Raw genomic sequence first — 24,626 nt, forward strand, 5'->3', positions numbered from 1 at the left:
TCAGAGAGAGAGAGAGAGAGAGAGAGAGAGAGAGAGAGAGAGAGAGAGTTAGTTCCTGGGCGTGGGATTCTTACATGTAGACAGAAAACACAAATAGCTGACATACATTGAGTGCTTTCAGGACATATACTCTGGTAAGTAATCTATTTATATCATCTTATTCTATCTTCACACTAATTTGGAAGTAAGGCTTTGGGAAGTTAAGGAACTTATGGTAATTCTTCCCTTTAGAATTTGGCAGATCTGAGATTCAAAATGCACATGTGCTGATTCTAAGTTCTTAATTACCACTGTTTGTCCCCAGGTCCCCTCTGCCACTATGGCTTGTGATAACGCTCCACATTTTAAACCTACGATATCAGTCAGTTTAAGGATAACTACCAACCAGGCAGCATATGCCAACTGATATGAGACTCCCAACACATATATAGCAGAGGACTACTGAGTCTGGGTTCATGCACTTAACCCTCAAGAGACTGGAGGCCCCAGGGAGTTTAGAGGCCTATTGGGGGTGGTGACATCCTCGAGGAGACAGGGGGCAGGGATGAGGTATGGGATGTGGGACAGTCAGAGGGTGGACTGGGAGGGGGATAAAGTCTGGACTGTAAAAAAAGATGAAAGAATTTAAAAAAAGAGGAGAGCTACGGTAACACACTTGTAAAATTAGGGTTCTTATTACAATTCAACTGCAAGTCTTCTTGGCATTTTAAGGCTAAAGATTTGATGGAAAATAACATTATTGATAAACTTACATGTATTGAGAAGATCTTCTGCTATTGGCATTGCAATGTCTAAAAGTCAAGAAAATAAAATTATTTACATTTATAAACACATTTTATTTTTAAAATGAATTGTACTTAAATTGCTTTGGCAATAACTTGTAAACATTTTATCTATTTTGATGGCCAGTTTTGTTTATGGACTAATATGCAGAAAAATAAAATATTTATACTTACTTCTAAAGCACTAAAGTTCCTCATAGTTTGTAAAACAATTTTACTTTTGATATGCTCTAAAATATAGGAGAAGTGGTAACCTTCCATCAGATCCTAGAAGAAACTCTAACAATAATCCTATGAACTAAGATGTTACCTTTCCTGCACTTTAAAAATTGAAATGAATGTTTTGGTTAACATATGAAGACATTGGTTTCCCTGTGATATTTTCATAAACATATAACATGTATAGTTATACTTTATTCTTGTTCTCTCTCAATGTTCTATTCTGCCTCTCCTCATCTGGCTTTCCCCTGTTCTTCCCAACATAGGCCATGTTTCTGCTTTCTTGAAATGTACTCCATTACGTACTCTCTTGTTCCTATCCTCTCATTCCTTTAGAGCTCCTCCTTTTTTATAAATTTGCCACACAACACACACACACACACACACACACACACACACACACACACACACACACACACACACTTTCCATCAAGGCTCTACAAATGAGAGGAGATGTATTTGTCTCTTTGAGTTTGGCTTGTTTCTCTTAACATAATACTCGATATTCTGTCTATTTTCCTGCAGCTGTTATAATGTTATTCTCCCTTACAGAGGAACAAAGTCCCCCTTTATATAGGTATCACATTTTCTTTAGTCAACTGTCGATGAATATTTAGGCTGGTCAATATCTTGGCTGTTGTGGACAGCACTGTAATACATGTGGATGTGCTAACTTAGGGTCATTTAGATGTGTGAAACATCTGGGTCAGGTAGTAGTTTTGGTTTAGTATTAGCATGTGTGTGTGTGTGTGTGTGTGTGTGTGTGTGTGTGTTAAGTGCATTTTTACTATACTGTAAAATTTACATTCTTTGTGTGCTATGGCTCAATTGTTTGCTGTCCCATTGTCCATTTAGTTTGGATCAAAAGGGTTTAACTTGGCAATAAGACATAGTTTAAAATTTTCTTCTCATTCCTGGATAGATTTGGAAAAGAATCATTTATAGCAGATAGTTTTGCTATGCACCCCATTTCTGAACAGAATCTCAAATTTGGTCAATTGATGTGGGAAAAGTATGAAGAGAGGAAAAAAATAAATGAGTCATACTTCAAATTTCATATGTAGGAAACTGTCACTTCATTAGCCAGTTCTACTTAAAGAGTTCAAAAAGGCATTATCAACTGTACGATAAGGTAGACACTATAAATGTTTATGCTGATTCATTTTATGTTCTTGATTTTTACAGATCAAGGAAGAAGTGTCCAAACACTCCACGTCCATTACACTTACCATTTTACAGTTAGTTGCACAATAAATCAGGAAGACAAAAGTAAGGTAGACACTATAAATGTTTATGCTGATTCATTTTATGTTCTTGATTTCTACAGATCAAGGAAGAAGTGTCCAAACACTCCACGTCCATTACACTTATCATTTTACAGTTAGTTGCACAATAAATCAGGAAGACAAAAGAATCCTTTACCAGATGCTGACCTACCTAAACGAAAGGCAAAGGCACGTAGCAGTCAGCTGGGCTAGAGAAGAAAGGGGCCACGCCTGCGTGATGAGATGTCTTACTGCTATTTTCCAAAGGTTGTTTTGTGTTTGACATGATATATATATCATGGCATGATTTTATATATATTTGAATTTTCAATGCTTGGTAACTTATAAAATCATATTGAAATTTTTAGAAACAAACTTTTAAATAGACTGGACAATTATTGTCATAATCTTAATTGTTAGTTTTAAAACTCCATGGTATTTATATGTTTTTTTCTTTTCTTGAGGTTTTCTTTATTAATGTGTTCCTTGCCAAAGAAAACAAATGTATTAGATGTGTAGTTTGCTTTTTAAAGGTTGTGCTGTCCCATAGCTTAGCAGAGAATAGTTATAACTTCCATGTGTAGAAGGCCAGCTACAATGAGTTGAGAAATGACTTAAGCCATTTTCCTTTCAGACTGAGTCACAGTGGTGGCTGTCAGTATTTCCTGCCTTTTAAGTCCCCTGACTCACACTCAGAGGTTGGAAGTTTTGTGGCTTGACCTCACAACCACAACTTCAGCATGGTAACCTAAGAGACTCTGTTTACAGTGGACTGCATTGAGGAAGTCCTAGAAAACAATAGCTCTGTCTCTGCCAAGGAGGCTATGGATCAAAGGATGGTAAGAGTCCTGGGAGTGGTGGCTGTAATTCCAGCACTCCATGGCTGAGGGAGGAGAGGAGCTGAGGCCAGACCAGTTTATAGGACAAGAAAACTAAAATCCCAGACAGCCCAGCAAACAGGCACTGGTCTTCTCCAAGGGCTTAAGTTATCAAGTATCCTCAGTGAATCAAGCATTCATACTTAACTTAAATATAATGTCTAGCTCTGTCCAGTTTCCTGTGTTTGGTTTTATGGCTGACCTGTAGATGACTGAATGCACCACCAAACGTTAAGCAAAAGGGGAAGACTTGAATGGCTGATAAAATATTCTTTGGGAAAGAGTTGAGGAATTTATTTTAAGGCCAGAGAAATATAGGTATGATATGGTTGGAGGGTGAATATTAGATTTGAAATATACTCTCTGATTAATCCCGTAGAACATCCATATCTACTGTTCATGGTTGGGAAGTATGAGGAGCCAGTTTGGATGGACTGGGGGATTCCTGTCCTGGGCTTGGTGGTGCCCTCCTTTTTAAAATCTAACACTGAGTTGACGGAGGGGGTGGATTTCTATGCGTTTGAGGTTAACCTGGTATACGAAGCAAGTTCCAGGCCAGCCAAGATTGCATAGTGAGCCGGGGGGTGGTGGCACATGCCTTTAATCCCAGTACTTGGGAGGCAGAGGCAGGCGGATTTCTGAGTTCGAGGCCAGCCTGGTCTACAAAGTGAGTTCCAGGACAGCCAGGGCTATACAGAGAAACCCTGTCTTGAAAAAACAAAAACAAATAAACAAATGAAAATTACATAGTGAGATTATGTCTCAAGGAAGAACAAGGAGGAGGGGGACAGGGAAGGAGAGGAAGGAGAAGGGAGGAGGAAGAGGAGGAAGAAAAGGAGGAAGAGGATGATGATGATGAGGAGGAGGAGGAGGAGGAGGAGGAGGAGAAAGAACTCTCATTTTATACCTATACTCTTTAATCTTAGCTTGTGCATAGTGAATGATTTCTAAGCCAAGAGAACTACATAGAAAGATCTATCTCAATAAAGCAAGCAAGCAAACAAACAAACAAACAATAGCTAGATAAAGATTTAAGAAAAGGAAGACTCCTCTACAATCCGATTTCTAGCAAACTTCTTTCCTTGGGAGAAAAAAATCTGAAACAAACTGTAAAATTCCAAGAACAAAGAATAACTTTAATTTTTACAGTAGTAGCAGGCTCATTTATAACATTAATTATATAGAATTATAATTATAGAAAATATATATTAATTATATATAGTAATTATATAGACTTTAATGTTATTTATGTAAATTTGTTACTCTACATGAATCCAAATTCTAAATAACGAGTATATCTACCTTTTAGATTCATTTCCTGGGTTTTCTACATAGAAGCATTCAGCCATGCTCTCTTAGGGACATTTAAAAATGTCCAACTGGCCGATTTCTGAAAACTGTGAAACTGTAAGTGTATATGGACTTGTTCAGCCAGATTTTATTTTATGATGTAAAAGTTATGTCCTTGTTCATGATATTTTAGTGCACACACAGTTGTAATGTGAGGGGGCATCATTAAAATCAAAGGAGCATAGTGTGGGGCTGGATTGGGCTTGAGCAGACCCCAAATGCTCCACTCACGCCACACTTGGGTCAGCTGACTGTATACCTAGCCTCGATAATTGCCTTCCTTTGTTTCCAGTTTGACTGAGAATTGCCCTGTAGTTACTCATGATGTGTCACTGGCCATTCCTCAGACTGATGTAGGTTAGTTTTTTTAGAGTACATACCTTGCCTGCTGACAGTCAATGATGAGGATATAAAAGTCAATATCAGGTAAATCACGAGTTGTTTTCACAGATGACAGGTTTCATGTGTGGGTGTCACATGAAAGGTCAGAGGGTAACTTGTATGTTATGTTATTTTATTACTATATCATATTACTATGCAATATTCTATAGATATATCCATAGTAATTTTGTGCACATTTTAGTGTAGTTTGTCTTATGTACCCTATTGATCACAACCACCTTTAAATAGTGACTATCTGATTAATATTTACAATGGGCAGTGTTTAGGGCATAATTATATTATTTAGTTTTAAGTATCTCAAACTCTAAACTGAAAACTACATTTAAAAAGTATACAAAGAAATATCATTTTTAAATAATTTATGGCTGGAAGCCACATGTTATCAAGCATAGCTAGCTACATATTTTGGGAAATTTTATTATATTTTCTATGTTGTGAACTCAGGAATTTGGGGAAAAGAATGTATGCAGGAGTTAAAAAACTATTATGCTAAAGTTTCTATAATTAGTGAATGGTCTGACATACTTTCATTTACAGGTTGGTTGCTTTTCTAATTTTTGAATATATTACTGTAAATATTGAAAAGAAATGGAGTGACCATAAAAAGAACTTAGGGAAGAACATAGAGAAAATAGATATTACAGTAAGAACTCTTGTCAACACTGAAGGATGAAAACAGAAATAACAAAGAAATTGCAAGGACTCAGAACTCCAAATACTTGAGGAATTTAGTGACAATGTTAATAACCCACACTTCCCCAGTGTCTTGAGACCACCACATACCCACCTTATGTTAATGGTTATTTCTAGAGATGTAAGGAAGTCCTTGGTAAATTTGAGAGTTTTACAAAAACGTTTTAAGAAGTAATGTATTTTATTTAAAAGATAAGTTATTAACTATGCTGAGAATTGTCTCTCTAATGATTATGATTATGATTATGAAATGCATATGGTTAAGGTGTTTTACTTGACATGTTTTAAGATTTGATAAAAATAGATTTGTTAAAGCTGAAAATCGGTTCTTAGCTAAAAAACCCCACATTTTGATAATCACATGTCTTTAAAGATTTATCAAAAAAAAAAAAAAGAAAGAAAAGACGGAGTTTGTTTAGTCTTTAAACAATGACTCAGTGAGGCAATTCCTCGTCTCAGGATCAAGGCTCATGAGAATATGTGTTCTACTAAGTCAGTCTATGCCCCACTTTTAGCCAGCTGCTCACGGGTGCTAGGGCAAGCCTTGGGGCTTGTCTGTAAAAGCCTTTGCCGTGAGTCACGGTCAGCATGTGTGTCTGTGGAGTTTATTGCTTCCATTTTTTTTTCTTTTTCTTCCACATAATTTGAAGCTTTGCTCTAAGCAATTACAATGTAGGGTAAGTACTTAGCATGTTTCATCCCTAAACCATTCAGTGATTTTTTTTTTTTTTTTTGGCGTGGGAACTGATTGTTATTATTTAAAAGCAAATAAGAATCAGAGCCTTAAATGGCCCATTAAAGTTGTGAACATTATAAGGTATTTCAATTTTATAAGGCATTTCATGTAAAGTACTTGCTTTAGTATATGAATCTTGAAGCTTTTTTTTCTTTTACACAATTGCTGTAGTTTTTTTTTCCCCCACAGCTTGAAGAGACTGCCATTGCCTTTGTCTCTGAAGTTTTGCAAATGGATCTAGTCTATTATTGGACTGTTGTCTTGCTCAGGGATTACCTTGCAAATGAACTGTCATCCTACACAGAGTTTACATCTGTGACAGGCAAACCCATCTCCTAGTGAGACAACTTGCTTAGTACATGAAATATCACTTGCATTTCTCTTTGACATTAAAAACTTGAATTACATAAATATTATATATTAAGTGCATGTTCTGTTTATCTAATAATATCAGATAAACAGCCATAAAATACTAAAGAGAAAATTGTAGCAAGATGTGCTGGTGGAAAGCTGTACCCTTAGCAAGTTCCAAGCCACCCTGAACTTTTTATGGAGTTGTCTCAAGAGCTATAGAATGAGGTAAAGGGGATGTTGTATAGCTAGTTTTAACTATTGGCTTAATCATCCTTAATGGAACATGGTATTAAACATCATGGAGCTACAATTTGGGGTTTGGGAAGGAATATCAGCTTTCTTTTCATTAAAATAAATAAAATTAGGTTAAGAATTTTCCAGAAGTTATTATTATTATTATTATTATTATTATTAATTTCTTTATTTGAGACAGGGTTTCTCTATGTAGCCCTGGCTATCCTGGAGCTCACTTTATTGAGACCAGGCTGGTTGCAAATTTAGAGATCTGCCTGCCTCTGTCTCTTGAGTGCTGGGGTTAAAGATATGCAGCATAACCCCCCCCCCCACAAGAAATCATTTTTAAGGAAATAAATATTTATTGAGTAGGGGAGAAATATATAATTTTTTCATATTTTTCTTAGTCAATGTCAGGTAATTTAACAATTTTTACCTTACAATGACATGGTATTATAATAATAAAAGGGTTATATGAAATGTTTGTCCTGCAGTAAGTATATTTATTAAACCTAGACATGTTTCTGGACACTTTGTTTGATTTGATATTTTTACATGAGCTATGATCTTTATGCATGAGTTACTTCATCCTTAAGGCTTGTAAAATCACTTTAAAAGGTCTTACTGCTGTGCTTTGAATCCATCCATCCATGAAACACACAACACACACACACACACACACACACACACGATAGACTGAGAGTAACATTTTTATGAAATAATTATCTACCATGTTTTTTTTTTTAAGTGAGAATGCAGCAAGAACCACCAATGGACCTGACCAGAAGTCCTCAACCAGACACCCAAATGACTGCACTTTGATCCTGGATTTCATCCTCTAGAACATCACATCCGACATTGATAGACCTGAAACGTTTGATATAGAAAAGCACTGATCATCTGCTGATGATTTGCCTTCTCCTGACTGTCGAATGACATAAAAATGAAACTCCCATAGACAATTCTTAGAAGTGATAAGAAAAGACAGTAGTTATTTGAAGTGTCAATCCACTCCAAGGTGACCCCATATGCCAGCTTTGGCAAATAATGGATGTATTTTCTGCTGCTTACTAGATTTCTTGGGAGAAATGTCCCTTCTCTCCTATTTATCCATGTGGTTTAGTGGCCGTGTGACTCGAGCTGTACAGTGTTCTCCACCACCCTAGTCACATATTTTTTGGTGATCAAGCAGAGGAAATAAGCGCTTCACATTGCATTTGTTTTCTGGCTTATTAAACAGCACCTACTTCTTTCATTATAATTATCCTCTGGAGAATTTTGTGAGTCAAGAGGTGCTGAACAGTTTCCCAAGAACGGAGCTAAGAAATGAAAGAATGGTTCTCTGTAACCTGCTTAGAGCTCCTGATTCTACCCCTTCCAGAGACAGTTCGCATCCCAGTCCTTAGAGCTGTGTGAGCCAATGACATAAATTTGTGTTGAATTTATCAGCTTCTTTATTCATGCCAAGCACTGGGCTATGATAGATTCTCATTGTAATTTGAGGCAAATAACTTTCTTTACATGTAGTACACTGGAGTTCCAGAGCCAATGGAGCGGAGAAATTATGATTGACTTAACTTTGGATATTTAGCAAATGCTGAAATGTCAAAGATGTTTCTTTTATCAGTATTATCAATTTATTCTGATTAATCAACAAAGAACATGATGTCCACTGTGGGGACTCCCCATTAGGGTGTCACACTGTATTTGAGGATATCTTAGGTAAACATTACTTTGGATGTGGTGGTTCCCACAGTTGTCTCTATTAGTTTTCTTGGCCTGTTATAATAAATTATCTCAGAGGGTATGACCTAATACAGTTTATTCTCTTTCAATTATGAAGCCTAAAGTCTGAAGTCAAGATGGTATCAGGGTTATGTTCTTGAATGCTCTTTGAGGAACACTTCCTTCTTTCTTTCAGTCTCTTGGTGGCTTTAAGGACTCCTTGGTATTCCTCGGTGTGAGTGGGTGCTAACTCAGTCTCTCCCCACATGGTTGATATGAGTTTGTGCTTTCAGATCGACCTATTACGACACTATTCACAGAAGTAGGGCCACCTTAGTGCAGTGTGATATCAGTTTTAATTTAGCTAATTTAATCTGTAAAGACTCTGTTGTCACCTGAGGTCTTCAATGGATCCCTAAAACTTTGAATATATATATATATATATATATATATATATATATATATATTTACAAAGTCTTATAATCAAAAAATGGTAGGTAAGGAGAGAGTATGAAGAGATAAACCAATGAACAGGAAAAAGAGTGAAGTGATCTAGTGCAAGTGAGAGGCTGCTCCATCATCAGGGAGTTGTTACATGATGCTGTTCTTCCCCCAGTGCAGACCCCATGTCTAGGGCTGTACTGGGCACAGAGTCTTTGTGCTCACAGCTAAGCACTAGGGAAACCAGGAGTGTTAAACATCCACTGCTGTCTCTTGAAAAGAGAGATGTTATCCCAAAAGTCCCCTGTACCCTTCAGGATAGCATTTGAAATGTAAATGAAGAAAATATCTAATACAAAAAATAGAAAAAAAAGAAAAAAGAAGAAACGAAAAGAGATGTGTAACCTGCTTTTCACCCAGGAGACTGGATATGGATACAGCTAATAGTCTGGTGAACTTTGCATTATCTGTATGGCCACAGGTTCCCCCAGTCTCTTACAAACAGAACCAAAGGCAGTTAATAGCCTAGTGACCCTTGAACTATCTGTATATTGGAGACCACCCCAGATACTCCTCCAAGCCCTTAAGATGACACATGTACTCTATCTATGGAACCCACCTTCAATGAAAGAAGTGACATGTAATTTAAAAAGAGTTTTGATATAATATCTTTTGATATTTTGATAAAATAGATTTATCACACAGGATTGTGTTATACCAGGAAATTTCCCCCCCAAATTATTCTGTACTTAAATATACCTAAAATAAACTGCCTCGCATCAGACTATTAAAGTTTGAAACAACATGAACGACTGTGTCCTGTTGAGCCAGATTTCCTCCTGGCCTGCTGTGGCTCATTACTCTGCCAGTCCTGGTGTTTGCAGATCTGAGGGTGATCTGAAGAATGTGTCATCATACACAGAAGCCTTCAAACCACATGTTTCTGTCAAAAGTAACATATTGTGTGCTTTAGAAGCCACTAATGAGAGGAAACAGATATCTAAGAATGGAGAAGGAAAAATACCATTTCTGTTTCTCTCAGGAGCAGCCATTCTCTTTATTCTGGAGTAATTAGTTGAACTTTGGCATCCAGAGTTGTGATTCAAGGACCAAAATCAAAAAGTATCAAATTAAAAAGAATAATCATGGGGCTGGTGAGATGGCTCAGTGGGTAAGAGCACCTGACTGCTCTTCCGAAGGTCTAGAGTTCAAATCCCAGCAACCACATGGTGGCTCGTAACCATCCGTAACAAGATCTGATGCCCTCTTCTGGAGTGTCTGAAGACAGCTACAGTGTGCTTACATATAATAAATAAATAAATCTTTAAAAAAAAAAAAAGAATAATCATCTGTCTATCTGTCTGTCTGTCTGTCTGTCTATAGCCTATTCTTTTGACTTCCGTTTTTATTATATTCATTGATTGTGTGTGTATGCTATGTTGGGCATATGGTGTTAAAAGACAATTTGTGAGAATCAGTTCTTTCCTTCCACCATGATTCCAGGGAGTAATCCCAGATTATCAGACTTGTCATCAAATGCCTCTACTTGCCGAGCTATCTCACCAACCTCTGATTGATATTTTTTCCTGTTTTTGGTTGTTTTGTTTTTCTTTCTTTCTTTCTTTCTTTCTTTCTTTCTTTCTTTCTTTTCTTTTCTTTTCTTTCTTTTTTTTTTTTTTTTGGTGACAAGTTCACAAAAGGGACCTCAGTTGAGAAGATGTTCTGTCAGATTGTTGGAAAGTCAGTTGGGCATTTTCTTGAGTAACTATTGATGTGGGAGAACCCAGCTTAGTATGGACAGTGCCATCCCTAGTCTGGTGGTCCTGGACTGCATAAAAAGCACACTGAACAAGCCATGAGAAGCAAGCCAGTAAGCAAGATTTCTTCATAGTTTTTGCTTCAGATTTCTGCCTTGAGTTCTTGCCTTGCCTTCCCTCATTGCTGGAGTAGGATCTGAGAGTTAGATGTCAGAGGAAAAACAAATTGCTTGGTTCCCAAGTCACTTTTGGTAACAGTATTTTATTACAGCAATAAAAGCAATAGAAAATAGTTAAACAACTTAGTTGTCTAAGACAGCTTTCAAATCTATAAAACATATGTATTGAGTGTTTTGTTTTCTCTGGATAAAACCTCAGTAATTAATAATTTGTGTTAAACCTCAGTAACTAATAATAATTGTGTTTAACATTTAAGTTCTTTATAATTTATAAATGTATCAATTTTCCAAAAATCTTCACAACTATAAGAAGTAATCTTTAAAATTCTTATCCTCTTTTATATTATGACATGGTCAGACTGAGGCACTGAAATGTTAAGTAAATGTTCCAGAGTCATACAGCTAATATTTAGAAAACTGAAAAGCCAAATACTAAGCCATCTAGTAGTAAAATCTATGATTTCAAGCACTGCTTTATGTTGCTTTTTTTCCTAGTCATATCATAGGATACTGATGCTATAACCAGCCATTCATTTAATTAACAGCCCTGGCCAGTGGCACACTAAGTCTGTCTTAAAAACATAGGCATTTTTCTGTATGTTAAGCAGCATGTATGAAGATGTATTTCACAGCCTTGACATATTTGTTGTAAGTAACTGAGCTAACTAGGTATCATCAGAATGCCATGGTATTTAAGAAAGTGCTTAAACAGCAACTTGGCTGCCAAATACATTTCACAGATCCCTATGGCACAGACCTACTTATGTGCTGACCAAAGAATAAAAGTTCATCCTGACAAGAGCTGTCATGAGTATAAGCCTGGTATTAGCTTGTTCCATTGTGGTTTTGGGGAATGGCTTCGTCAGCTGCTAGGTTTGGTACTACATGGGTGAATCCTTACTCAGTTTTATGAGATGCCTAACTTCTGATGAAGGACAAAGAGGGCAGGGCAGTGAGTTGCCAAGACTTAAAACAATACCAGAGTGTAGTCTTAAATTAATTTCCTTCATTTAACTGCTCCTGACGAGAGTGTAGCTTAACATTACAACATAAGTACTGGAAAAATTAGTTGTCTGGAAGAGAACACCAGAGTATATATTTCTTTGAGATCATATGTAATATTTTAAAATTTGGAAGGATGCTAGGAATGTAATATTTATTTTACACTTGAGTTTATGTAGTTAGTGATGAGTTTCTAAAAACATACATTTGAATGGCATTTCCTCTCCCAGTTGGAAGGCTGCTTTCTTCCTGCTGTTTTGAGGTCACTATGAATAGAATGAGCTAAGTGAGGAGGAAATGTATGAGAAGGGAAACCTCACGATTTCAGAGAAGTCTCAATTCACCAGGGATGGCATCTTATCCAGAAGAAACTTTTTTTTTGACGTTTTGGTATTCAGTGAAAATGAATGCTTGTCCTAGGACCCCTAACCCCAATCTTTTAGTCCTTCCTCTAGAAGTGACTACACTTTCCCACCCTTGAATAAGACTTTTGATACAAAAAGGTTTCAATTCTGTCCCCAAATTTTTCTACGTTATTCTTATAACAGGACTCACAGTAGGGACTGACAGCCTGTTTGAGAGACGACTGTACTTTTATTATACTCCAAGTTATTCTCACAAACCAGGGAGCAAGAATCACGTTATATGTGACCGTGTGAGGCAAGTTCTATTAAATGTATGATAAGAAAGGAGTTTGTTTTTTAAAAGTTCCAGGATATTTTTTTAAATCCTGCCAGTCTATATTGTTGAGACTACCAGAACAGAAAGGCTCTTCATGGCCGCAGAGTAAGCCACGGTTTAGGTGGCTTTGTTTTGAAAAAAAAAAAAAGTTATTTGAGATTCTGATTACTATCATGGGACACAAAACTAGCTATCAGTTTATGTGGTACAATATTTAAAGGAAGAAATTCTGCTTCACGTGAATAACAAACTACCATGAAATGATGGAAGTCATCCCATGCCATATATATTCTTACCTGAAAATTTAAATGAGGAAGAGTCTATACATAATCCAGTTTGGCCTTTGAGTTTCTGATACAAAATGGTTTCAATGCTTTCCCAGTATTTTTCTACATTATTTTTATAACAGGATTTAAATTTGAGCACAGCGTGTATCACCACCTTCCCTTTGGCTTTGCTGTAAAACATAAGCAGACAAGTAGATGTTCATTTCATGACTGAACCTGGCTCACTCCTAATGGCTGGGGAGGGGAGTTTGTAGAGAGACAAAGGGTGAAACAAGACAATTTTATGGTTTGCTCACCATCTGGTCCCTCCCAAGGGAAGGGAAATAACATTATATAGACGTAATGAAACAATTCATTTTCAGTTTTAGATCCAGGGGAATTGAGTTTGAATTTTATACCTAATATTGGCCACTGTGATTATATTGCAAGTTGCTTTCATCCTCTGTTTCTGGATTTTATCCCCCAAATTGAATGCTAATCTTATTTATTGTTTTCCCATTACAGATTGGGAGCTTCTTATGAATGGATATAGAAGAATTTTAAACACTGCTGTGGTGAGTGAATGAAAATTATTCATTAGTGTAAAGGTATTTATGTATTATGGATCTAGTGCAGATTCTGCAGGGAGACTAATAAAAAATAAAAACAGAAAAACAAGTGAATATGAATCGATTTTTGTCTTATGTTTGTTGTTGCTTTAAATGGAATTGCAGTTTGCAATAGTGAGTCGTTGTCCATTCACTTGTTGGCTATCAAGACTGAGGTTACAAAGAGTGAACTCATTTTATCTGTAATTCCGAATTGAAGAAGCAAATGGATAAGCTATACATTTTACAAGGGAGCAACTATAACTGACTATAGTGAAGGTCCTTTACACCCGACTTTCTACTTCTGTGTCTATCTGTATTTATATATCTGAAAATTAACAACCGATAGCTCTCTGCAATGTAAGAAGATCCTAATAACCTCCTCTTTAAAACCTTCAAAACATGTGCAAACAAAGATGGAAACTGTGCTTAAGATCCAAGATTCCCTCAGTGACTACAAAACTTATTTCCATTATTTTTTCTATGGTATCTTAAGTAAATACGATTTCTGTTACTCTTTATTGGAGAATCTATTTTAATTTGTTATAGGCATGATTAATTTTAATCTAAACTTAAACCTTAAATATATCCAGGGTGACTGCCAATTGTACTTATTTTGAATATACTCAAAGAGATAAAAGGAAAATTTAAGTTTATGGACATTTATATAGTTGCATGCAGAGAAACAGGTAACAATGAATATTTTTTAAAATATTGTTGCTTTAAATGCATATACACACAGCTACATATAATACAGTTTTAAAATGCTAGTTATTTTTGTCAAGCATTAAAGTTTAGGAACTTATTGCTGGAATGGTGTGATTGTTCTCACAGGTGTATGGAATTACTACATTTCAAGAATGGTTTTCCCTTCCGTGAATGATTAACTAATTCTCTCTGAGTTCTTTGGATATTTTCCCGAGAACCTCTTGTCTTTAAGCACTCATCAGATCTAATGAATACTGAAGAACCTTTTTAAACGAGAAGTTCAGCTTTATGCTTCTCTATATATCTAACTTTGGGTTAGGATTTGCACAGGCAGCAAAGGTACACTCTTGTGCCTTCATGGGTGTGAGTTTTTTTAGTTCCCATATAACATCTTTGTATTTTAATAGTTAGTGATATGATATTTAAGTAGCATGGGACAAAAATGACACATATAACCTACAAAAAGGGAGATAGTCCATTCGACAAACTTATTAAAAAGATCATTTACTCAGTAATGTCATTTCTAAGACATAGCTAAGTCTCTCAGTGATGCTCAAGTTCATTTCTAACCCAGAATCAAAGCTTTGCTCCCAGCTGGGGTCCAACACTATACAAAACCCGTGTTTGTTTTCTGTCTACATGAGAGCACTATGTTAGGATTTAGAAACTAAGTCTCTCCTGTACCCAGATTATCAATTGGATATACTTATACCTTCATAGACACTAATTGATGATTTAATTGTCTAATTGGTTTCTCGGTTAGTGATGAAGAGCCTAACTTGTATTTTATTCTTACTGAAACTACTTAATGCCCAGCGGAGCTCACAACGTTTCCTTGAAATGATTAATAATTAATTCATATTTAAAACTAAACTCTATTAGCTCCATTCTAAGCTTATCGATAGAATACTCTGGACGTCATTTCTGAAGTTTAAAAATCTTATCAGGTAGAGACAAATGGATTTTGCGCAGATAGGTGGCAAATAGTTTTTGAAGAGCTGATGTTAATTTTGGATCTGTTTCTTGGTGGTGAAAAATTTATTTAAGGGGAATGGGTAACGCTCTTCTTTCTGTGAACCTTGTCACAGAGGTGGGACTCCTAGAGACACAACTCCCACAGTTTCAAATATGTGGACTTCTGTTTGCGCTTCCTTCCGTTCATACCGATTTCCTCCTGATTCTTTATTAATACACGTATCCTCATCTTGTCAATGGATAAAGCTGTGAACCCACTCCTGTAGGCTCCCTGTGAGGGAGGGAATCAGGGATGCACTGTACATATAGTGTGTGAGTGTTAGGGTCGATTGCAAATGCCTAAAGAGTCAGTTCCTAGTCGCTCCATTTATTATTTATCTATTTATTTTGTCTATATGGTTTTAATGAGAGAAGGTTTCAATATGCAGCCAGCCCTCTCTAGCTTGGAATTTATGACCCCTCCTTTCCTCAATGTCTTAGTCATGGAGTTACATGCTTTGCCACAGCAGCTTTTGTCTATTGTCAACATGTGGGGTGGAGGACCCAAGGTGGTATTTGAATATGATTTTTAAGCAACATCCCTAAATTGATTGTTATATGAAATATCCCTCTTTTGATATCGAATCAAGTTTTTAACTCTGTTTACAATCCTCCAAACAATTTTCCTAAATTAATTCATACATTCTGCTCATGATGTCTTTCACTTAATAATGAAAATAATTTATCGTGTGTGTGTGTTTTGGCATGCATGTTATTCAGAGTGTATTAGAGTGGAACTTGGGTCATCAGGCTGTGCCCAGTGCTTGTATGTTACATGTTATCTCAGTGACCCTCTTTTATTCATGTTAAAAGTTTTAAGCATACTCTAAATTTCAATTTACTTTGTGATTTTTCTATAAATTGGAATTCATTGTTATGGTTTAGTCAATTTATAATTTTTACTGTTTTTAGATTTATTTTATTTTACATGTTAAGTGTATTTCTTGCATGTATGTGTGTCTACTACATGCATGACATACCCACAGAGGTCAGAAGGGGTGTTCAATCCCATTGAACTGGAGTTTTCCATGGTAGTGAGCCACCCTGTGAGTGCTGGGAACTGAACTTGGGTTCTTTGCAGGAGCAACTCTCCAGCCATCTCCAGCCCTGTAATCATTTTCTAACAAACAATAAAACATTTTCTTTACATATATGAAGCACGGGGGGCAGTGGGGGTGTCTCTCTACACTAAATTCAATTTTATTTCAAACATAAAGTCTTACGACACAGATATACAACTTGTTGAACAACAATGGAGAGGTGAAAGTCAAAACTGTTTCTAGCGCTTTTGTGCGTACCTTACTTGCACAGTGTGAGCTTTGACGTACTGTTTTCTCAGTTTTGATTCATGAAATGTTTCATTCATCTATTAAAAAGAAAATGGGTTAATGACATGATTTCAGCTTTTAAAAGAAAGTTTCTATCACTTCGGAGAACTTGAAATACATCTAAAAATAAACAACAGTACAACAAACTGTCCATCATCCAGCTTGGTCTCATATGCCCAAATATGTTTAATTTTACTTATTTATGAATAGCTGAAATTAAATTATTCCTAAATTTCATATAATATGCAATGTTCATGTCTTCCCTAATCATTGAAGAGCAGCAGAATAAGCTTTAAAATTCAGTTTGAAGTGGTAAATTCAGTGAACCAGTAGATATTACTTTTCTTTCAACTGCAAATTTTATTGAAAAATTAATGCAATAAAAGTATATGGCAATGTGCATGGAGATGTTTCTAAGTGTGTACATGTGTGTGTGTGTGTGTGTGTGTTTGTGTGTGTGTGAACATGTGTGTATATTTATGCTATGGCAGATCTGTAATGCCTACATGGCAATCTATTTTTTTCCCTTTGCAAGTCTATACTGTTGATAGGCTTAAAGGGAGATAGCAGGGCATTAATATTATGAAAAGGGAAGGGGAAATGGGTGGAGCACTTGAACTGGGGAAAGAGGATGGAGGGTAATATGGAAAGAGAGGGAGGAGAACAAATAACACTAACAATGCTTGAAAAAGCTACAGGGAAACAGTAGTTACTAATCTTACCTAAGTTATATATATTGAAGTTACATTCAAATGGGATGCTAATGAAACCCCACCTCCCAAAAGCTCTAGACCATCTAACACATGTGCAGTCCTAGGCATGTGAAGCCTTCTTCTTTTTTTTTTTTTTTTTGATTTGTTAGTCAGGAGGTTCTAAGAGACTTTCTAAACAATATAGTCTATTGTCACTGCCACTGAATGCCTCTCAGAACTTGAGGGTAAGTGCCTATAGCTGCAGCCACTAGTCATTTTGGACATAGGACTTGGAAGAATCAAATTAGAACTGACCTGAGAGCTTGAAATGTAGCTCTCCTAATATCTGAAGCTGCTATACAAGCTGCTAAGGGAGAAAAGCAATCTCTTTCTACCTAGCTATAAGGCCCAGGCATAAAGCGCAATGGCACAACGTGCGGCAGTTATAACTTGGGAGTGGGCAGCCAACAGTTGTCTAGCAAGACTGTTCAGTATGAAAAACTTCATGCCTGATACTCTAAACCTAGCTAACTACATATGACTAGCGATATCACAGACCCTAGAGGAGAAACCACTCTTCCTATTTTCCTGAAGTAATATAATTTCTGGCTGTATTCTAAAGACTTATCCCTGTATGAACAGGTAAGCGCAGCTCCTACCCTTCATCAAAGAAGCTTCTTTTTGCAGCAGATCTATTCCAGAGATCTCAACTGGCCAACTTACAGACAGTAAATAACAGTAGGCGTGTGGGTGTGTGTGTGCCCAAACCGCAGTTGAAACATCTACACTGAAAACTGTATTCCTAAGTCTTAGGGGAAAAAAAAATCACAGGAGAGGGCATGGAAAAGTTTAAGAGCCAGAGGACCAGGATGCCGCTTACAAGAGAGCATCTTTTAGAATTAATAGGGAAGCTGTATTTGAGAAATCTCAACAATATGGTTGCCTAAAGAAGATCTGCATAATGACCATATAAGTCAACTTCCAATCTTGGATAGGGGGACATTTTTCTGAAGTCTCTCTCTTAGATGAAAACCTATAGCCAATCAATGCTGAGAGAGGGAAAATCAATTTTTTCCATGGATAAAACACTTGATAGGTTATCTGACCCCAAGTGGTCAGTTCTAAACATATGAGCAAATGCAGAACACTAAATAGACTTAGTAGTTTGTGTGTTTGTGTGTGTGTACATGTGTGTGAAAGTATGTGTACATGTGTGTGAAGTGTGTATGTGTGTGTATATGTGTGTATGTGTGTATATGTATGTGTGTATGTGTGCATAAGCTAAAGAAGTCTTGAATTTGACAGAGTGTTGAGGAGCACAGGGAGTTAGGAGAGGGAGTGAAGGGGGTCAAAATTATATAAGTACAGTTTTCATGTACGGAATTCTCAAAAATTAAAATTTAAAAGAATTCAAGGCTATACAAAAAAAAAGCATCCAAAGAAATTTTATGTAAGAATCGCCTTCTCAATTACTTCTCTCTCTGTATTTCCAATGTAATGGATGACTTCCTGCAATAGCATTACAACATCACTAGACAAGATTTACATCCATGATAGCTTGCATGTTGGCAAGTATAGTCCTTCTAAACATCATCATGTTGACACTGACAGAAGGTTTAATTTATGTTTTTCTCCCTGCTACCAAGCAATTGAAATATGACAGTGGGGTTGTCAATAAATGTATTATCTTTTGAAGTAAATGATAAACACAACAGTCATATTTTAAGTGAGTCAGTGGAGGAAACAGATGATTATTAGCATGCCAAGAAATAAATATTTAAGTATGGTGGTTTGGAGTAGTTTGATATGAAGAATGCAAAATAATGAAATGGAAAGATTGAGGCCTCAGATAAGCACTCATTGAAGAAGGAATATATGAATGAGACCTGGAAGATGGGGAGTAAAAAATAAAGAGAACAGTATAGTTTTCTATGTAAAAGGAATAACAATTACCAGGTAAGAACAGACTGGTGTATTTGAGGGATTTGTGACTCAGGAGACATCATATAAGTTGTATTTTCCCCAACATGTGGGGATACCATTTCAGAGGGCCTTATAGGCCAAGTTAGTTCAGCCAGGCATGGGTGGCACATGTCTTTATCTAAGCATTTTGGGAGGCAGGGGCAGCTGTATTGAGTTGGACGGTGGGCATATGATGGCTTTGATCAAGTTGGTTGAGGTTGATCTGAGAGGACCTAGTCCACAGTGAGAAGCATTATTCTCTAAGAACAGAGATCCTGAGATGTGTGGGAGTGGGGACATAAAGCTTAGCAAGGCAAACAAGTGCCATGAAAGCAGTCATTTCTTTACGCTCTTGACTGCAGATGTGATGTGACTGGCTGCTTCCAGCTTCTGTCAGTGTGACTTTCCATAATGATAGACTGAAACCTGGGACTGTAAATGAAAATGAACCCTTTCTTCCTCAAATTGCTCTTGGTAATGACTTCTTGTCACAGGAAAACTTAAACCCCATGAAATATAAATAATAATAATGCCCCGTTTATTGCATTCTTGATAAATTTTGAATGATCCCAGTTCCATTATGGCTAGAATCTTAATTCAGAATGGTTTACATTTAGTGTACCAGATAAATATTGTGTTTTAAGATAGATCTAGAGTAATATCTGAGTTTAAAATTCTTGGAGATTAAACCTTATTCTGCTACGTTTTGAAGGATGGGGAACTGAATGAATGCTAGTGGAATTTTTACTTAATTTGTAACAACTGTTAACCTATATTAAATGGAACAGATCTATTATTTTATTTTGTTATTATTGTTTAAAAATGACATGCCTTAAAATTTTATGAATCTATACAGAACCTTTCATTAGGGAGGCTGTGTCAAAAGAGGCATATCTCTAAAGGGGCATATGCTCCTGTATGATCTGGACAGCTTCAGGCAAATGTCATTTGATGAGTGCCCTGGTTGTATGACTATCTAATATATGCCTAACTCTTGGATACTGTGTTAAATGGTTTAATGTATAAGGCTGGCTGATTGCTTTATATGAGTGCTTTGACTACCTATAAATTCTTAGCACTGGATTATTTACCTGGTCATATTTACTTCTTTTTTATTAGATATTTTCTTTATTTACATCTCAAATGTAAGCCCCTTTCCTGGTTTCCTCTCCGAAAATACCCTATCCACTCCTACCTCGCCCTGCTCCCCAACCCACCCACTCCCACTTCCTGACCTTGGCATTCCTCTATACTGAGGCATAGAACCTTCACAGGACCAAGAGCCTCTCCTCCAGTTGATGACCGACTAGGCCATTCACTGCTACATATGCAGCTATAGACACGAGTCCCACAATGTGTTTTCTTTGATTAGTAGTTTAGTCCCAGGGAGCTCTGGGAATACTGGTTAGTTTATATTGTTGCTCCTCCTGTGGGGTTGCAAACCCCTTCAGCTCCTTGGATACTTTTTCTAGTTCCTTCATTCGGGATCCTGTGCTCCATCCAATGGATGACTGTGAGCATCCACTTCTGTATTTGCCAGGCACTGGCAGAGCCTCTCAGGAGACAGCTTTATCAGACTCTTGTCAGCAAAATCTTGTTGGCATCTGCAATAGTGTCTGGGTTTGGTGGTTGTTTATGGGATGGATCCCCAGGTGGGGCAGTATCTAGCTGGTCATTCCTTCAGTCTCTGCTCTGAACTTTGTCTCTGTAACTTCTTCCATGGGTGTTTTGTTTCCCCTTCTAAGAAGGATCCAAGTATCCACACTTTGGTCTTCCTTCTACTTGATTTTCATGTGTTTTGCAAATTGTATCTTGGCTATTCTGAGCTTCTGAGCTAATACCCACGTATCCGTGAGTGCATATCATGTGTGTTCTTTTGTGATTGGGTTACCTCACTCAAGATGATATCCTCCAGATACATCCATTTGTCTAAGAATGTCATAAATTCATTGTTTTCAATAGATGAGTAGTAATCCATTGTGTAAATGTACCACATTTTCTATATCCATTCTTCTGTTGAAGGACATCTGGGTTCTTTCCAGCTTCTGGCTATTATAAATAAGGCTGGTATGAACATAGTGAAGCATGTGTCCTTATTAAAAGTTGGAATATCTTCTGGGTATTTTATGCCCAGAAATGGTATTGCTGGATCTTCTGGTAGTACTATGTTCAATTTTCTGAGGAACAGCCAGACTGATTTTCAGAGTGGTTGTACCAGCTTGCAATCCCACCAGCAATGGAAGAGTGTTCTTCTTTCTCTACATCCTCACCACCATGTGCTGTCACCTCAGTTTTTGATCTTAGCCATTCTGACTGGAGTGAGTAGAATCTCAGGGTTGCTTTGATTTGCATTTCCCTGATGATTAAGGATGCTGAACATTTTTTTTAGGTGCTTCTCAGCCATTTGATATTCTTCAGTTGAGCATTCTTTGTTTAGGTCTGTACCCCATTTTTAATAGGGATATTTGGTTTTCTGGAGTACAACTTCTTGAGTTCTTTATATATATTTTGGATATTAGCCCCCTATCTGTTTTAGGATTGGTAAAGATATTTTCCAAATCTGTTGGTTGCCATTTTGTCTTACTGACACTGTACTCTACCTTATAGAAGCTTTGCAATTTTATGAGGTCCCATTTGTCGATTATTGATCTTACAGTATAAGCCATTGGTGTTCTGCTCAGGAATATTTCCCCTATGCCTATATGTTCGAGGCTCTTTCCCAATTTTTCCTCTATAAGTTTCAGTGTCTCTGGTTTTATGTGGAGTTCCTTGATGCACTTAGACTTGAGCTTTGTACAAGGAGATAAGAATGGATCAATTCTCATTCTTCTATATGCTAACTGCCAGTTGAGCCAGCANCATTTGTTGAAAAAGCTGTCTGTTTTCCACTGGATGGCTTTAGCTCCTTTGTCAAAGATCAAGTGGCCAGCCATAGTTGTGTGGGTTCATTTCAGGGTCTTCAATTCTATTCAATTGATCTACCTGTCTGTCACTGTATGAGTACCATGAAGTTTTTATCACAATTGTTCAGTAGTTCAGCTTGAGATTGGGGATGGTGATTCGACCAGAGGTTCTTTTATTGTTGAGAATGGCTTTTGTTATCCTAGGGTTTTTATTATTCCAGATGAATTTGCAAATCGTCTTTTCTAACACTGTGAAGAATTGAGTTGGAATTTTGATGGGGATTGCATTGAATCTATAGATTGCTTTTGGCCAGATGGTTATTTTTACTATATTAACCCTGCCAATCCATGATTATGGGAGATCTTTCCATTTTCTGAGATCTTCGATTTCTTTCTTCAGAGACTTGAAGTTCCTATCATACAGATCTTTCACTTCCTTAGTTAGAGTCACACCAAGGTATTTTATATTATTTGTGACTATTGTGAAGGGGGGTGTTGTTTCCCTAATTTCTTTCTCAGCCTGTTTATCCTTTGTGTAGAGAAAGGCCACTGATTTGTTTGAGTTAATTTTATATCCAGCTACTTCATTGAAGTTGTTTGTCATGTTTAGGAGTTCTCTGATGGAATTTTTGGAGACACACACACACACACACACACACACACACATATATATATATACTATCATATCATCTGAAAATAGTGATAATTTGACCTCTTCCTTTCTAATTTGTATCCCCTTTATCTCCTTTTGTTGTGAATTGCTCTGGCTAGGACTTCAAATATTATATTGAATAGGTAGGGAGAAAGTGGGCAGCCTTGTGTAGTCCCTGATTTTAGTGTGATTGCTTCAAGTTTCTCTCCATTTAGTTTGATGTTACTGGTTTGCTGTATATTGCTTTTATTATGTCTAGGTATGGGCCTTGAATTCCTGATCTTTCCAAGACTTTTTATCATGAATGGGTGTTGGATTTTGTCAAATGCTTTCTCAGCATCTAACCAGATGATCATATGGCTTTTGTCTTTGAGTTTGTTTATATAGTGCATTACACTGATGGATTTCCATAAGTTGAAACATCCCTGTATCCCTGGGATGAAGCCTACTTATCATGATGGATGATCGTTTATATGTGTTCTTGGATTTGGTTTATGAGAATTTTATTGAGTATTTTTGCATCGATATTCATAAGGGAAATTGGTCTGAAGTTCTCTTTCTTTGTTGGGTCTTTGTGTGGTTTATGTATCAGAGTAATTGTGCCTTCATAGATCAAATTGGGTAGAGTACCTTCTGTTTCTATTTTGTGGAATAGTTTAAGGAGAATTAGAATTAGGTCTTCTTTGAAGGTCTGATAGAATTCTGCACTAAACCCACCTGGTCCTGTCCTTTGTTTTAGTTGGGATACTAGTAATGAGTGTTTCTATTTCTTTAGGGTATATGGGACTGTTTAGATCATTAAACTGATCCTGATTTAACTTTGGTACGGGGTATCTGCCTAGAAAATTGTCCATTTCATTCATGTATCCAGTATTGTTGCGTAGAGGCTTTTGTAGTAGGATCTGATGATTTTTTGGATTTCCTCAGATTTTGTTCTTATGTGTCCATTTTCATTTCTTATTTTGTTAATTAGGATACTGTCCCTGTGCCCTCTACTTAGTCTGGCTAAGGGTTTATCTATCTTGTTGATTTCTTCAAAGAACCAGCTCCTGGCTTGGTTGATTCATTGCATAGTTCTTTTTGTTTTCACTTGGTTGATTTCAACCCTGAGTTTGATTATTTACTGCCATCTACTCCTATTTGGTGAATTTGCTTCCTTTTGTTCAGAACTTTTAGGTGTGCTGTCAAGCTGCTAGTGTATGCTCTCTCTAGTTTCTTTTTGGAGGCACTCAGAGCTATGCGTTTTCCTCTTAGGAATGCTTTCATTGTGTCCCATAAGTTTGGGTATGCTGTGGCTTCATTTTCATTAGACACTAAAAAGTTTTTAATGTATTTCTTTATTTCTTCCTTGACCTCGTTATCATTGAGTAGAGTATTGTTCAGTTTCCACATGTATGTTGGCTTTCTATTGTTTGTGTTATTGAAGATCAGCCTTAGTCTGTGATGATCTGATAGGATGCATGGGATTATTTCAATATTTTTGTATCTGTTGAGGCCTGTTTTGTGACTGATTACATGGTTAATTTTGGAGGTTCCATGAGGTGCTGAGAAGAAGGTATATCTTTTTGTTTTAGGATAAAATGTTCTATAGATATCTGTTAAATCCATTTGTTTCATAACTTCTGTTAGTTTCACCATGTCTCTGTTTAGCTTCTTTTCAGGATCTGTCCATTGATGAGTGTGGGATGTTAAAGTCTCCTACTGTTATTATGTGCAGTTGTACTGGCTAGCTTTGTGTCAACTTGACACAGCTGGAGTTATCACAGAGAAAGGAGCTTCAGTTGGGGAAATGCCG

General features: G+C 36.7%; 1 protein-coding gene across 1 annotated transcript in view; it reads right to left on the reverse strand.

Moving 5' to 3' along the window:
* Positions 1-24,626, reverse strand: part of LOC110330206 (transmembrane protease serine 11C) — a 59,634-nt gene that overhangs the window by 10,672 nt on the left and 24,336 nt on the right. The window contains exons 4-6 of the mRNA XM_021210183.1: positions 16,593-16,660; positions 12,995-13,155; positions 753-791 (exon numbers count right to left, since the gene is read on the reverse strand). Coding sequence (XP_021065842.1) covers positions 753-791; positions 12,995-13,155; positions 16,593-16,660 — 268 coding nt within the window. The remainder of the gene's footprint in view (positions 1-752; positions 792-12,994; positions 13,156-16,592; positions 16,661-24,626) is intronic.

Source organism: Mus pahari, chromosome 13, assembly GCF_900095145.1.
Source record: "Mus pahari chromosome 13, PAHARI_EIJ_v1.1, whole genome shotgun sequence".
In the NCBI taxonomy this organism is placed as follows: domain Eukaryota; kingdom Metazoa; phylum Chordata; class Mammalia; order Rodentia; family Muridae; genus Mus; species Mus pahari.